A 16,948-nucleotide genomic window follows, 5' to 3' on the forward strand; every position below is an offset into this window, starting at 1 on the left:
TTTCTCTCTCAATTAAAACTTATCCTGCATCAAAGACAATTATACAAAAAACAAGAAGTCGCAGTGGTTAGTCGTTCTTAAGATTTGCGCTTAGCAATATATTTGGCGAATCATTTTTATATCGGTATAAGCTCACCCTAAATTTCTTTCAAAACAAATACCTAATACAAATTAAATTTCACCCTTTTTGCAAAAAGGATCGTGAATAAAGTACTTATATCATTAAAATAGCAATCGTGTCAACGTTCACTAAACTGACTAGTACATCAAACGGAACCCAAGAAAACAAAAAAGGTAAAAAACGCAAAGACATAACGCATACAGCATTGTCTGCAAAGTCACGGCCAACGTTATTGACTGCGCAATCTGACACTGAGTCATTTGGCTACTGTTCCATACACAAAAAACCTAGTGATCAAACTCTGTACAATTTATGTTTCGAAATTAACCCGCCATTGTTGTTTAGATAATTACGATTTAAATATTATAGGTGAACGAATTGTCTGCGATGAGGTTGAGGCTGTAAGATTTAAGCTTAATTTTCAATCTAGTTCTGTATATAGGAACATTCGAAAGTTTTAAAGTAGAATAAGTAGTGTCTAGTAAAGAAATGGTTATTTTTGTAGACCTAGAAGATGATTAAAAAAAAATCATAAACAAACTGAAATTAATGCAGTGATTTCGTCCATTATGATAGAACTTTCTCAATCTGAATACTACAATTGTATCAAATTCTAACTCTACATTTTACAAGCATTATTGATTTTACTATCCCCTACATGGCAACACTTATAATTAAATTGAACCCTTAACCACCAAGCTGTCCCTAATCACATATTATGTGGGTACCTAGGTACCTACATAATACTAACGTATCATCTCTTTATTTAAGCACCTATTCTATAAAACTATATCGATCGACTAAAAACCAGGACTTACTTAAACTTTAGATTAGTAGTTAAGATGGTATCTAGTTCAATAGAATTTAAAATAGTAGGCTTAACGGGCAGGCAATTTTCCTGATATTACGGTCAAGTAGATAAGCTATCAAGTTAATGTTTAGCTTTAAATTTTCAGGTACATTTCTGGCCATGGTATGAATTTTCTTGAATATTTTTTTTTCTCAACTAGTTTTGTAGTTATTTTATAGGTTCATAAAACGTTGGTTCTATAGTTTCCGATAGTAACAGATAAACCTTTAACAAAAGGTAATCGAGAAATTAGTTAGTTACTAATAAACTACAGAAAAACATATGGACTTACTAATGAAACATGAAAGCAATTAAAACTTTACACTCAATTAAAAAACAATTTCAACAATTCTATTTCATTCATCAATGTCAAAAATAACAAGTTCAGCCACAATTGAAATAATTTTCACCACTTTTCCTAGTAAACTATAATTAATATCTGACATAATTAACAAAATAAACATTATTCTAACAAAACACGCGTCACGCACTCTGATGACGACACTAGTACATACATATATGTAACTTGGTTTGGGTAACTAGGGGATGTGTTTACTCAGGGCTGCTTACTCACTTGAAAATTGTATTAAATACATGAAAATAGTTATGCTCCTATAATTGAATTCCGATTTGCAGAGAAATATAAACACTATATTTTGCAGCTATTGTTAACTTCGAAGAATAATACGCTGATTTAGGATTGACGTTCTTTATTAAGCTTGGTTAATGTTACTTTTGTATTGAGTATAAAATCTATCAATGAAATAAGCATTTCTTGGCGGAGCTGTTTTGCAAGTCACCGTTTCCTTAATACCAATTTAAAATATTTTTTGAACAAACTCATAACAAACAATTACCAAATCTAAAAATCTAATACATTTGTCACATAAATATGAAATAACTACCCTTATCCCTCATCCCGTGTACCAGGTGTGAGCCCTACAGTGAGGGAGCGACTGATGACATCACACACTTAGGTCACGCCTCGCAGATGAGTCAGCGGCTGAATCCATTTCGGGTACAGTTACACACTTTTAGCATGAAATGTTGAACTTTTTGCACACATACCTAGAAGAAGATTGTTTGCAGAAGCAAAAGAAAATAGAGTAAATAACAATGTACGATATTTACAGCCTGTGTTTGTTTAGATCTTTGACATGCAATTTAACGATAATTTTTCGTGTAAAATATTTGTCATAATATTCTAGGCTTAAAACTTTTCTATAATAAGAATATTTTGTTGCGGTTAAAATGAGAAGTTGTCTTTATAAATGTCTCTAAAGCTTATGTAAAGTCAGCAAAACTTAACTCTACAATGATTTTTAAATCATATTGATGTTAAAATGCCAGTCATGTCATGTATTTCGCACGCACTTTACAATAAAAAGCAAAAAAAAAGATTACAGTATGCCACTGACTTCACAACCTAGAAATGTACAATGCCTAAGCATTTTTTACTACGAATAAAAAGTTAAATAAAAAAATCAATACTTAGCTACGCATTGTGATTGTAGATCGTATTTCAGAACGAACATAGCAACAAGAAATGTGAGAATCGTATTGAAATTCCAGAACGATCTAGAATTACATCTGTGAAACAGTTTTTCTTGTGAACTGATTCAACCGGTAACCCCGTCATAAATAGTATAATGTAGAGTTACTATAATTTTGCCACAAATTGATATTACGGTTCAATTTGATTATTTATTTGTGTTTTCATATTCGCTAGGGACAACGAAATATACTAATATCATGCGAGTCGTTTTGCGTGTATAAAATTAGAAAGATTCTATTTCTTTAAAATTTTATAACTATTCTAAACTGTTAAGGCTTAAATGTAGACTACACCTTAATATAAGTACCTCATGTATCTAAATTCCTAACTTTTTCTTCTTAAGATCTAGTCATTTACCTCTAGCCTGCATTGTATTTATTCTAGACAAAAATCCCAATAGTTTTTATATAGATTCTAGACAAATACAATTTGCTACAGATAATGCGAGAAGCGTCGGATCGCGTCGATTATTTTATACGGCTATTAGTCACAATGTTTGTAAAAACAGAATACAAGCACTGCGGGATAGATGCTAGGTAGAATGTAGGCTTTATTTAGATATACCTATCACTATATATTTTTTGTACGTGAATCTTAAACATATTGGGAAATAAGCGTTTTATTTATTCACTTAAAGTCTGAGATCAGAGTACTTAAATCTTACTACGACTTCGTGCGTTCCTATTTACAAGTTATGTGATCTGGACTCTGAATATTGCATAGGTATATGTCTTATTATTTTCGCAGAATTTAATAATATACAACCACTCAAATTTTGAAAACATATTTAAGTAGAATATTTTCTCAAGATAAAATAGAAAATCAGTAGCGTCGTTTAGAAGCTAGCAGTGGATATATGAAGACAATATTGCTACATTCATTCAGAAGAATGTGGATACATTCTTCTACAATCTTTATACTATTAAGTAATTTTACAAGTTAAAAATAATTCGGTAATTTAAGTATGTAAGCTCAACAAACCGCGAAGTCGTGTTAACAAAAACTTTGTTAGCAATTTGCGTGGTCCATATTAAAATGTAATTAGTATGAACTATATTTAGTAACAACACTATAAATGATTTATAAGTATAGAATTATAACAATGTCGTTAGCAACGTTTCAGTTACTATTCGAGTAAGTAGCTTAATATGTTTTTGATTTATTTGATCGAAAATTATTACCTATCTTTATATCTATTCAATAGCGTTTAAACTCATTTAAAAAAAACAGTTTGAGTAGATAAACTCCCGCTAAATGTGCCTCAGAAATCGGGCATTAGTGTCGAAGACTATATCTCGACGCGTAGATTTCTACATTTGATAAGCATAGAAATGATACTATAAATCCTCTTTCTTGCGTTAAAGGGAGCACAATTAATCGAATTAGAACTATAGTTTTGAGGGGACATTCACACGACACGTACAATAATGCAACGGGTCTTAAACGCGATTGAAAAATAAAGGTAAGGATGCCTTATTTGTTTACTCGTCGTTCCTAACCTTAAATTTTCAATCGCGTTTAAGACCCGTTGCATTATAATATTACATGTAAAAGTCGCGAAAGTTTAAAAACGTTAACGACACATGCTGTAATGTAATCCGACCTATAAAAAAAACTTTAAAACAATTCCTTAAACATCCGTAACTTAACCCATTGACAATTCTTACGACAGCTGTGTTGATTCCATTTCAGGTTAGTCAATGAATCAGTGCAAACACGAACTTTATACAGCCACAGATGACTGTGTGCACAGATGGTCTTATTTAGTATTGTTTTACATTAATTAGGCTGTGCAGTTTCGAGAATTAACTGCTATTTTTGGGATTGTTTTTAAACATGTGATTGAGAATAATTTTGTTATAAATTTATTATTTTAAGGACTGGATTTTAGTAACCTATTTTAATATGTGAAAAAGTTACTTTTAAAAGTGTATTTCAGTCTTCTTATACGGAAAGACCTATGGCCTTTGAATGCTGCTGACATATCGATCTCAATAAGAAATAGTTTTTTCTCAGTGATCAGTTCCTTACCATATCTAAAGAACTAGAAGAAGTAGTACTACTTTCATTACTACTGAGACTTTGCTGTCAGTCTGTCACCAGGCTGTATCTCATGAACCGTGATACCGTATTTCTGCTACCGCAAATAAATACTAAAATATAATATTTAAGGGGGCACCCATACAAAAAAAACGTGTTATATTGCCGTTTTTATTAATCTAAAATTTTAATATCTATTTACGCATATCGTAAAGCTTTAATTGCAAAGTAAGAGTCATTAAACACTGTCAGTGAAAATTAAATAATGTGTCAAAAATAATTCAAGTTCGCATATTTGTATTGTCATCTCTTGCTAATTGCGAAATGTAATTAGTTCAGGAATCGCGTGTACACACCTGTACAGTTCAAACACCTCGGAATAACATATTATTACCAGTATATTAGTTTACAAGGGCGACCGTCACGAAAGCCGTGCCTACATAATCCATTAAAATTATATTTCTGAAACAATTACATATGGGTATCAAGTTATCCAGTAATTTACGAAAAATGTTGTTGTAAAAAATCGCGACATGTTGCATCATCGTCAACAGTATTTTTTTTTAAAAGCTATACCTTAATACTATTTGTGTTTTACTTTCAAAATACTTAGGTATATTTTTTATTTAAGTGACAGGCATTCAACCTTATATTCTGTGCATAACCGAAAAAAAAAGTATTTTCCATTACCAAATTTTTCTATCGTAAAAAAAATAAATAAACGAAAACTAATGTTCATGTAATATACCCTTGCCTAACAAATGTTTTTTCAAAACAATATCCCAGGTAGGTAAGCTTTATTATTATTTCAATTTCCCACATAACATGCTATTTTGCGGCTATTTCCCCGTATTCTGAATTCAAGCTTATATGAAACTAAATTCCTGAACGTTCACTCATTTCCGAGTCGTGCCGTGACTCAGATGAAATAAAAAACTAACCTATAACTCCAGTTAATAGAATTGACTACAATGATTTAATGTTATGGCAATATGCCAATTTTATTATTGCTACATAGTCTCACAACTTAGAAGAGAGCCTTACCTGGCACGGTGTATCAAATGATTTTATGTATTTTCAAATTATAGGAGCTATATTATCGAACAGGCTGTAGTAATTACATGAGCCTGCGAGTCACTGATGTTATAAATACTGAATTTTGTATTCCTCCGCCAGCCGCGAACTTTGCATAAAAGGCTTTCTAGTAAATCGTTGGACTATAGTACTATTTAATATGTAAATGTATAGTAAATAAAGTAGTAATATAATAGTCTTTTAGTTAAACAAATGTGTCTTACACGGACAACCATAGACATTATTTATACAATATGTTTTCAAAACAATAGCGAAATAAAAGGGACTACATTATTTTTATACTGTTATTAGACTCAAATAACTATTATACTGAGATATTATTAAATAAAAAGTAGTAACATTTTATTTATTCTAAAAAATGATTTCTTAAAAGCTTTTAAAGATTTTTTATACAGAAGTACCAACCATTATTTTACCCCCGTATTGTCAAACCTAAAGGATTACAGTCCAAACTATGATTTTACAGCTCTAAATACATAAATAAAACCACGCCTTCTTTCCAGAGAAGTAGGCAGAGAGCAGAGAACTTGGTGCGATCCGTACAAACTTAAATTCTAATTCCTTAATAATAACCTCAAGTAAAAAATATATTCTTACTAGGGTGAATCATGTAACATGATAATCGCGGGAGTGCGTCCCTCCCACGCAGCGATTGTTACGAACTGTTATAACATACACTTAGCCTTCCCAGATAATGCGATGGATATCAAACCTGCATTGTTTTATTATTAGAATATGTAATTAAATACTGGCTTTATAGGTTTATTGGAAGCCTACGCAGTTTCGAATAAAAAAGATTGTTTTTTTTTCAAGATGGCTGCCGTAATTTTTTGGGGCATTCCGGTTTTCTGTAACATAATATAATATTTGTACCTAAATACAAAATACGTGTTTTTGCTAAATTTGATTTCAGATAACTTTTATTTCAGTAAAAAAACTGAGTCTAGTTTCTGTTTTGAATCTGAAATTAAACTGAAAACCTGTCTCAATTTTTACACACTTTTATTGATTAAAATATGAAAGTTTTTACGATATATGATATCCTAAGACAGCCACAAATAATAAACCCATCTTATATTTACGTATTTATAAACAAAACTAAACGATTTAACAAGTCATCGGCATGCAATCATAGTGCTCAATCACGTATAACTCAGTTTCTAGCGGCCACGCAAATTACGCGATTAGTTCCAATACACTAACACTATCACTGAAATGAGAAAGTTCCTCTAGAAACATCTAGAAGAGAATTGTTGGATTTTTTCCTTAAAGCTCGACCATTATACTCTTTACTCGTCATATTATTATGCTGTCATACCTACATATCAATTCAGTGCTATTCATATATTAATGCACCTCTTTTTTGTTAGTAAATATTGAGAGTAATCTTTGAAAGCAATTTAATATCACTAAATTAGGAAGCTTAACTTTAGACAATATTTTCCATAGAGTCTAAGCCAAAAAAATAAACTTAAAATCTCGACAAAACTTATATACAAAGGTCGATTACGAGAACGTAGATAGGTATCCCACTTAGAGGCTTTAACGTAAACTTATGAAAGTTTCAGGGAATGTCATAATTAAGAAGTTATCAAGTTACACTCAGATACTAAAACCAATATAACCTACACTGCAAGTTGAACAAAAAGCTTGAAATTAAAAGATGTCCACTTTTAAAAATGGCCCTCTCGGTAGCCGTTTTTAAGAGATAGCATATTTCTTTCAAAATGGCTACCGATATACCACCTCAAAATAAATCAAAAACAATTTAATGTTCTAGCAATGAACCCATAAATTTCCAACGCTTTCAATCACCTGCATCAGATAATAATTACTTATTATACCTTTCTAAGCTTTCTAACTCGGTAGCTAAATTATGTACAATTATTGTGCCGTTATAACTTAAACCACAAGGCTTCACTCCATTGAACGATGAATGAAAATAAAACTGACTGTTAATGCTCAAGCATTGCATTTACCGTTGACGCCATATTTTTTAAACCGTCTTGTTTTGTGGTTTATTGCATTTTAGGTACGATTTAGTTTATTTTGATGTTGTTAATTATTATTTATATATTAAGAAAATGCGTTTTTGGATTTTCTGTGTACGCTATATTTATTGATGTTTTTTTAAGCAGACTAAAATGTCCCGTCGCGACGCTCTTTATTGCATGTTCTTTCTAGTCCAATACAAATCGGTTTCAGTGCAAATAAAGCCTAAGTACCAAACCATAAAAGTTACCAAAAAGAACCATAAAACCATAAAAGTTATGAAAACTAATTTCACAGATAAGCAGAAATCATAATGCAATAATTTTTTTGTTCATCATTTCGACGTAAAATGACTAAGAACAAAAAATCTTACTAGCCAATTCCTCACCTATGCTATGAATCATAAATTATAAAAACAAAACATATTTTATCTATTGTTTGATATTGATAAGGAACCTATTTGACATGACGTTATGACATGTCATGTCAACCAGTTGGGTCAACAACTCGGACATCTGTTTTATCGATATGAAATCGATACTGTGCTGAAATCATATTGGTATTTGAGGCAAAAAAATATTGATGAAGATTGCTAGATCTAGAGTCAAGACTAGGCTAATAAATAGATCTGAGATTTTAAAACTAGCTGAATGGACTGCATTTAGTGGATAGAAGCTTAAATGTGACATTATTTCTTAATTAAAAGAATAGAAATACTTTAGTTTTTTGTACACTTCTTAGTTGCCTATTTGTTTAAGTCCAATTTTAATGTGACATAGATTTAATCACTGTTTAAATATTTTTACAAATTACCCAGTAAAAAAACGTTCTAAGCCAATATCAAGCACAATTTTCGTGTAACAAGTTTTGAAGAAGGCACAATATTTAGCAAAATAAAAATCTGAACTAAATTATTTTCTCTACTAACTACAGAAAAAAATAATTTTAGCATTGTAATATTAAAGCATTTCTGAGTTAAGTTTTTCTCCTCAAACCTATAGCCATTATTCCATATTTATTCCACGCTGTACACGTCGGAATGTATGCTAAGCGTCCTTCAGTAAAGCTCGGACAACGTCAATCGTCACTCCCATCGCAATTAATATTGATTCGCTCGTGAATCAATAAGTACTGTACTTTAATACCTAGGCCCAAGGTGGGCTTAGACTTTACACGTGTAGATTAAAGCCTATAGAAACGCTTTTATTGGCTTGGTATGAATATTAGATTGTAAGTATATCGTTTTGGAGATGCTGTTGAAACGATTGCAAGAATAACACTTTTTAATGTTTCTCCTCTAAAAAGTAAATTTATGATATAATTATAAGATGTTTACTCTCTTTAACCGTTGTTTAAGTAAATATTCTAGTAGTAGATTATTTATTATAAAATTTCCAATGAATATAAATTTCTTGGATTTAGTCATATTTCAAAATGATCAAATAAAGTAAACACACGCGTTATACGGCATGATCGTACATTTACATAAAAAATACTTATTTCAGAAATTGAACAAAAAAAATATGAGGGAACTTTAGGGCTCTATTTCGTGAAAAACATGGGCGTGTTTAAAAGCTAGAATTAAAGCCTTTACCCAATTAGTATAATTAAGTCTGAATGTAGTACAGTCATGACACATACTATCACTAGAGTTTTAAACAATGGCGTCACGCAAACGTCGATAATAAACATAGCATGGAATTCCCAACATTATAATTTCACTATACACATATTGTATAATTATTGTAGAATTAAGTATTTTGTTATAGTATTGCCCAGTAGTGAGATAGAGATAAATAAAGGAATCATCCCCAATTTTTAGCTACGGGATAAACTAAAATCTATCGATTAGTTTCTTCTAATGTTCTTATCTAATGTCGAAGTGGCCCCTGAGGAAGATTTCAGTGAATAATTCAATAAAATTTGGTGTATTTAATAGTTATAGAGGTCTGAAATATGACGATTGAATAATGTTGGAAAAAAACCCTTGCAATCGGGTTTCAGTTTTGGGTGCAAGAATGTTTCGTGGCTTTGATAGAACTTTTTATTTCGTAGCATTTTCCACTAGGTAGAGATCAAACAATGCACTCATACTTCGACAAACACAAATAAACAGAAAGCTCAATGATTTTACCAGTACACTACACATCTTTAGCATGTTATAACTACAGTTATCATCAGTTCAAATCTAATTAATATTTAATAGTGCATATAATAGATTTGTCACGTAATAGTTAACATTAAACGATGCACGATGTCGTGATGAAAGTGTAATCAGCCCTCACACATTCAACTGATGAGAATATCTTTAGAAGCTTTTAAATGTAAATAAGATCTTTACTCTGAGATTAAGTTGGTGATTTGCGATTTGGACATACCCCCGGTTTCTGAGGTACATTTAGTGGTAGTTTATCTATTCAATAGCGTTAAAACTCATATAAAAAAACACTATTGAATAGATAAACCACCGCTAAATGTACTCAGAAACCGGGGGTTAATCAGATCCAGAAAGACGGTAATCCACCTATAGGAAAGTACCTCGACAGTAACTGTACCTATTGTAGAGAAATCGGTACTAGTACTACGGTATAGTAACACAGTTGATAAACTAAATTACTAACTTTTCTATCTATACCAATATTATAAAGCTGAAGAGTTTGTTTGTTTGAACGCGCTCATTTCAGGAACTACGGGTCCGATTTGAAAAATTGTTTCAGTGTTAGATAGCCCATTTATCGAGAAAGGCTTTAGGCTATATATTATCACGCTGTGACCAATAGGAGCAAAGTACTAGTAAAAAATGTTACATGAACGGTGAAAATGATGACCCATTCTCTCTTATGTGACGCAAGCGAAGTTGCGCGGGTCAGCTAGTTTATTATAAGTGTTACTTAAGTGGGCAAGCTTTTAATAATAAAATAATAACTACTATAAAGTTTCGTAAACTTACAAACAATAGTTTTATTGAGGTGAATGACTTTTATTACTCATAATTATGAAGTCATTTCATAGTCTGTCTGAATCCTTCAATATTTGATGTAAATCGATCAAGAATTAGTCCATCTGATATCACTATGTTTAATACTACAATTATATTGAAACATCAAGTTTATTACTAAATAATACTTGGAAAATGTATTTTTATTATACCTTTAGTGCTGTGGTTATAGTTGCTATTGGTTTATATGTCGTGGATTTGATTAAAGTATTAAGCATTATTCAATGTGCTCTACAAAGAGTTACTTGGTTTCTGTCGATAATAGCGACACAGAGAAAGGAGTCAGAATAAATATTAAAAAAGATAATTACTTTTATTAATTATGTACCTATATTAGATTCATAATTCAGCCGGTATGGAAATTTCACTAACATGAGAAAAACCGACGATAAAAATATAGTCGAATTGAGAACCTCCTCCTTTTTTTGGAGTCGGTTAAAAAGTCACGGCATCTTTAGTAAGTTTTTTTTGTTTATAAAGAATTCATTACTTTATTTAACTTTGACTCTAGGTCATAAGTACAGGTTATAAAAAGTTATAACCTAGTCTGATTCTAGAATATCCAATCTATAACTCCGGAATAAAACAATTTATTGTCTAATTAGTAACACCTTTAAATAACCAGGTTTATTATTGAGGAAACTAGTGCATCTAATTTTGTTTATAATCAACAATTCAATACTTCCTGGAATTGTTTGCAAGACAATCTCAGGATATGCCTTAAAATGAAACCGCATTTGTAATTAAAACTACGGGCAAACAATGTACGTCTTTATTTATATTATTTATTTAAACTTTATCTTATATCACTCTGTATCTAAAATAGAATAATATAAAATATTAATAATATAAAATATTATTTTATTTTAGCCTTTTTACCGACAGTCTACAAAGATGATTAACTTATATAAAGATAGATACTATTTGATTATGATAAATCGATTTCAACCATTTTGCAGCGAAAGTGTGTTAAAACAAAGCTTTGTATTTCTATGTAAGGATAATTAATAAATAGCACTATGATATTGAATTACCCGACTGATAACATGAATAATTATTTTCCCTTATCTAATTTAGTTATTGACGATATGAAATGATGCGTTATTTTCTAAAAATAGATTACATATTGTCCCTGTTACTAATTCCTTATATTTCTATCTCTTATTAAGAAATTAGTAACAGCAAGAGTTTGTGAGGATGAATGCATCTATAATATTTGTAAGCTACTCTTTATGTAGTTTTAAAAGTTTTTTTTCAATAATCATCTTAAATTTTATGGTGACGCATTAAGGTGTAAAACTATATTCTTATAGTATAATAACCTTGCCTGCATAGACTGATATCTTTGCCTGTCATCAAACTTTGTCTTACGCATAAAAAAACTATTCGCCTGATGTTTCAGTCGACTTTATGCGAGTTTTCCCGACTTTGGTCTTTCACTTTGTGCCAAAATCGTGTTCGTGAATAATAAGAACTTGTTTTAGTGATTTCCATGAAACTATACATCTTATGGTAACACTTGGATTTATTAATGTAGTAGAAATTACAATGGAAACAAAATAATATCGATAAAAGCACGTGCAAAAATTTATTTTAAATTTTGAATCGAATTTGATTTCACGTTTTTGTTTTTTATCATTAGTTGTAAATAATGGCCTTGGAACTCATTCATTGACCGTATAGTTTTTACAACTGAATTATAATGAAACTTTAACTAGCAGTTATTAACACAGAAGCGAAAGGTCTAAAAAGTTAACTTTGGTATGGATTGTTTTTAGACGGTACATAAAAATATATTATGTATTCGAAAATAACACTCCGATGCTTAATAGAGTATAACAACGTTCAACTACCTAACAGAAAAATAAGTGAAAAAGCTACTGAAAAAAAAATTCAGTGTGTAAAGTTTTCAGAAAAGACTTCCAAGGAAAATTTTTTGTTAAAGGTTAAAATCGAGAACATTATGTTACAATTTAAGTATGTTTTCAAACATTAGAACTCCGTAAAAATAAGTTTCAGTCGCAAACAATTTTAACCATAAAATAAACTGTGAAAAAAACCTTCCAATCCAACGAAAACTCCTATTCCACAATCAGGAAAACTTTGTAAAAAATAAGTTCAGCCGTAAACAATTTCAACCGTGAAAATTAAACTCCGAAAAGAATAACCTATAAAATTAAATAATAACGAAAACTATTCCACAGTCCCAAAAATCTTATCCCTCATTCTACATTCAAAAAAATTAAAAAAGAACACTCACCATTTTTAAGTGTTGTAGTAGTAAAAAACTTTTGAACAAGGAGGTACGGGCGTAGTGAGTTCGTGAGGCAACACACCGAGCCAGACTGTGGGCTCTAGCCGTCCTCGCTCGCTTTTATACCGCGCGGCACAGACGCTCCTTATTCTGGATGATGTTGTAGTTTATAGGCACACTCCCTGTTTCTAGGGAATATTGTTTACTAGCTGACTCGCGCAACTTCGCTTGCGTCACCTAAGAGAATGGGTCAAAATTTTCCCCGTTTTTGTATCATTTTTCATTGCTACTCCGCTCCTAATGACTATAGCGTGATGTTATATAGCCTATAGCCTTCCTCGATAAATGGGCTATCTAACACTGAAAGAATTTTTCAAGTCGGACCAGTAGTTCCTGAGATTAGCGCGTTCAAACAAACAAACAAACAAACAAACAATCAAACAAACAAACAAACTCTTCAGCTTTATAATATTAGTATAGATTTGTGTACTGAATTTTGATTGAACAGTGATATGTTGGGTATTGATCAAGATGGGTAATGGAGGTAAGTTGAAGGTTTTTTTTAAGTAGGGTCGTTGGCAAATTATTTTCATTGATGGTTAAGTGCTTTAGTTTCTGACAAATCCATAGTTTTAGGTTTAAATAACGGTTAAGAGTTAGTGTGTTGTATTTGAGCTTTTCTCGTTGAGTTAAGCTTTTAAATAAAGACTTAGACTAACTTCTTTTTAAAAATCGAATGTTGAAACCCAGTCTTCTGTTAAATTATAGTTAATCGTCCTTTTTCTAGGACCTATTGATTACTTTAGTTCTTTTTAATTTTTATACATATTATTATGTTCTTGGTTATAATCAAGTCATGTTATGTACTTAAAAATGTTCTCCTACGCAGAATCATAAAGTGTTTTCGTAAGATATATGATGATTATCAAAATTGTTTGTTTCCTGCAAATTTTGTGATTATAGAGTAGCCAATTGCTTGTTTAAATCATATTTTTGAACATGTTAAACAACTTACAACTCCGAACAAAAGGATTTAGTTAGTACCTATATTATTAAGATTATGCTATTATTAGAATGCTCTTAAATGAGAAATAGCAATAATGAGAAAAAAATCTCATAGTAATACATATTTATATGTAGTCTTTAAATTACAATATGCAGTTTCAAGTTGGTATTACTGACAATAGGTTGCGTCCCTATTGTCAGTATTATATTTTGTACATAGTATATTTTGTAACTATTTAACTAACCAAGACTTCAAAAAGAACTAATGGAGTATAATTTAGAAGAATTTTATAAGATTGGTTAACATTAAACTCTTCAAATTCGCAATCATATTCGCTGTTCCAGAATAAGACCGTTGATTCAGTGTCAGACGGTAGTGCGTCCATTCGTGCTCTCGTCCAGACATCGACAATATTTCGGCTTAAGCCCAACTATGAGTAAGCCGTGACTAATGAGATAATATTGTAATTCAGCTCATTTATTTGAAGACTACAGACATTATTGTAAACAAAGGAAAACATACCTTTTAAAAAGAAGTTAATAAAATGTTCAATGTAACTTAAGCAGGAATTAATATCATTGAAAAGCCTTTTGAGTTCTTAGTCAACTGCATCCACTGAAAATGGACCCGTGGGAACATAGCTGGGTCTTTTCCAGAAATAAGAAAAGGGAATTTTGTAAAAGTCCCATCTGTTTCAAATTTAAAATATGTTTTATTTCGTTAAATTCGTCCGGAGTATTTGAAATATAAACTTTTTTTTTTGTAGAGGTATTATTATGTCATGTGTGATCCCAATTGAATACAATGAAGGGTCTATTAGCAAAACAGTTATTACAATTTTATTAAAATCAAATATCCGTAGTTATAAAACGTTATAATTAAGTTACATTGCCATTTTGGTCCTAACACATTTGCAATGATATTATGGTGACCCTACTGAAGAGTTGGGATCAATGGGGAATCCATGGGGGAACCTTGACCCTTCGAAAGTAAAACACGTACCTACATGTAAAATTGTGCAATATGTGGCTTACTATACGTAGATTTTACCTATGTAGTAATGCTTTTTAGAAAAGTATATAATTTATATTACGTAAAAAAATCTCACACATAAAAATATTTCACATACAAATTGATAATTATATATTTTATTCCGCCAGTATTTTGTATGCGACCACCTTTGGTCGACTCTGCGTAGTAGTTAACAAGCCACAACTTGTTCTAACAAGTCCTTCTTTATCAAAAGGGGTGATTTTAGGGTCAAATTCAAAGCAGGTGTGATAGCAAAAACAAATAATTTGCATAATTTCATGCAGCAAGTTGGTAAGATCCAAAATCTAAATTAAAAGTACACTAAGTTAAAAAGTAATAACGTTAAGTTTTAAGCCTTAGATTCCGTGTAATTATATTGTTTCATGTATATCGTATCCTCCTGAAAAATTCAATTCCAAATAACAACATCGATAACTGAAAATACTATTTCAGTTGCCACTCCCTTCATTATTATTTCAGTCTGTAAAATCTACATAACTACTACAAGTTACCAATACGCATAATTTAAAATAAGGTATCTACGCAGGTCATTGAACTTTCATAAACGTTTTTAAATCAGTAGGCTGCAACTGTCACGCTAACTGAAAAACTGAAGGGGAACAAAATAAATGATTTTTTCATAGTTTTCAAGCCACGCAATCATAGACCACGTATATTTCGATATTTTTATGGTTTGTTTGTATATTTTTTCATGATTTCTGTGGGGGAGGTTTATATGTTTAAAGAGATGTCACTGAATACCACCAATTGTTGTTAGAATTAAGGAAAAGAATAGGTTGTTCCTGAAAATCGATTTCTTTTTCAAATGATAGTGTAACCCGAACTTCAATATTTCAGTCCAGGATTGAAAATTGACCAGTTTGTTTAGTAAAATAACGCTGAAAAGTTTATTGTTTTGAGGTATTTAATTATTCTAGTGTTTAGATGGGAATTAAAAATACATTTATATTTGGAAGAGAGACTAGAAACTGAAGCTGTTACTGCATACGCGAAAGCAAATGTGATTCGCGGCCAGTCAATCAAGATTTTCGGAGAAATACAAATGCAATTATTATTGGTATCTGGGTATGGGTTGCAGTAGAGACTAATAAACAGAGTCAATTAATTGCATTCAGTCTGAGAGCAGATGTCCAGTCATGTCCATACACATTCTTGTTACGATGATTTTGTACGATGGACGTAAGTTTTAAGCAGAAGCGTGTATATCGAAAAAGATGCTGCTTAAGTCACGGCATCAGTCAACTTTTTGTAAGTAAACCAAGTAAAATAAAAGAGTACGCGCTAGTAACCCTATCACTCAGTCTAAGCTTTCATCTTCAACTACTGAACAGATTTGGTGTTACAGACAGAAACGAAAATATAACTCTGAATTTAGGCATTAAAAATCGAATCCAACGTTTTTTCAACTCACTCCTATTTACTCTGTAAAGTGTTAATAACGTTTCATCTTATACTTAAACCGTTCTTAAAGAACCACAACTATATATTTCAGTATAATAGCACCATTTGGTCTTAAAACTCAGTGTGTAGGTACTAACAGTTCGCCTACAAGATTTTGTTGCGGTTACGACGACTCCATCGCATCGCCTTATTTAGACTTATTGCTGATCAATTGTTAAATTCAGAGCTATAATGGCTGTAGGAGGTTGGTCCAATTGATTTTAGATACTCTGAACTACCTTAAAGAATATACAATAGTATAGATATTTTATTTAAAGAAGGACATATTTTGTCACAAATATTTTTTTTCTAACGGATTTGACATTACAACAGTTTACTGACAAAAATGACAACTCGACTTGGCCAAAATTGGTGATCTTAACATAAACGGTCACCTCGCCGCAATAACCGTAGAGCCCCGCGTGTGGTAGGTTCGAATCTCACCCGGGACAGAATAGATATTTGTGTGATGAGCACGAGTATCTGTTATGAGCCTGGTTGTTAATGTATCTAATGTAGCTATGTATTTAGAAGTAAATCATTA

The 16,948-nt window shown here is 31.2% G+C and overlaps 1 protein-coding gene across 1 annotated transcript in view; it reads right to left on the bottom strand.

Moving 5' to 3' along the window:
* The window catches only part of LOC142973441 (tubulin alpha-1A chain), a 32,299-nt gene extending 19,295 nt beyond the window's left edge, over positions 1-13,004 (bottom strand). The window contains exon 1 of the mRNA XM_076115121.1: positions 12,912-13,004. Within this exon, the coding sequence (XP_075971236.1) occupies positions 12,912-12,914 (3 nt within the window). The 5' untranslated portion in view covers positions 12,915-13,004. The remainder of the gene's footprint in view (positions 1-12,911) is intronic.
* Positions 13,005-16,948: the final 3,944 nt, after the last annotated feature.

Source organism: Anticarsia gemmatalis, chromosome 6 (assembly GCF_050436995.1).
Source record: "Anticarsia gemmatalis isolate Benzon Research Colony breed Stoneville strain chromosome 6, ilAntGemm2 primary, whole genome shotgun sequence".
In the NCBI taxonomy this organism is placed as follows: Eukaryota; Metazoa; Arthropoda; class Insecta; order Lepidoptera; family Erebidae; genus Anticarsia; species Anticarsia gemmatalis.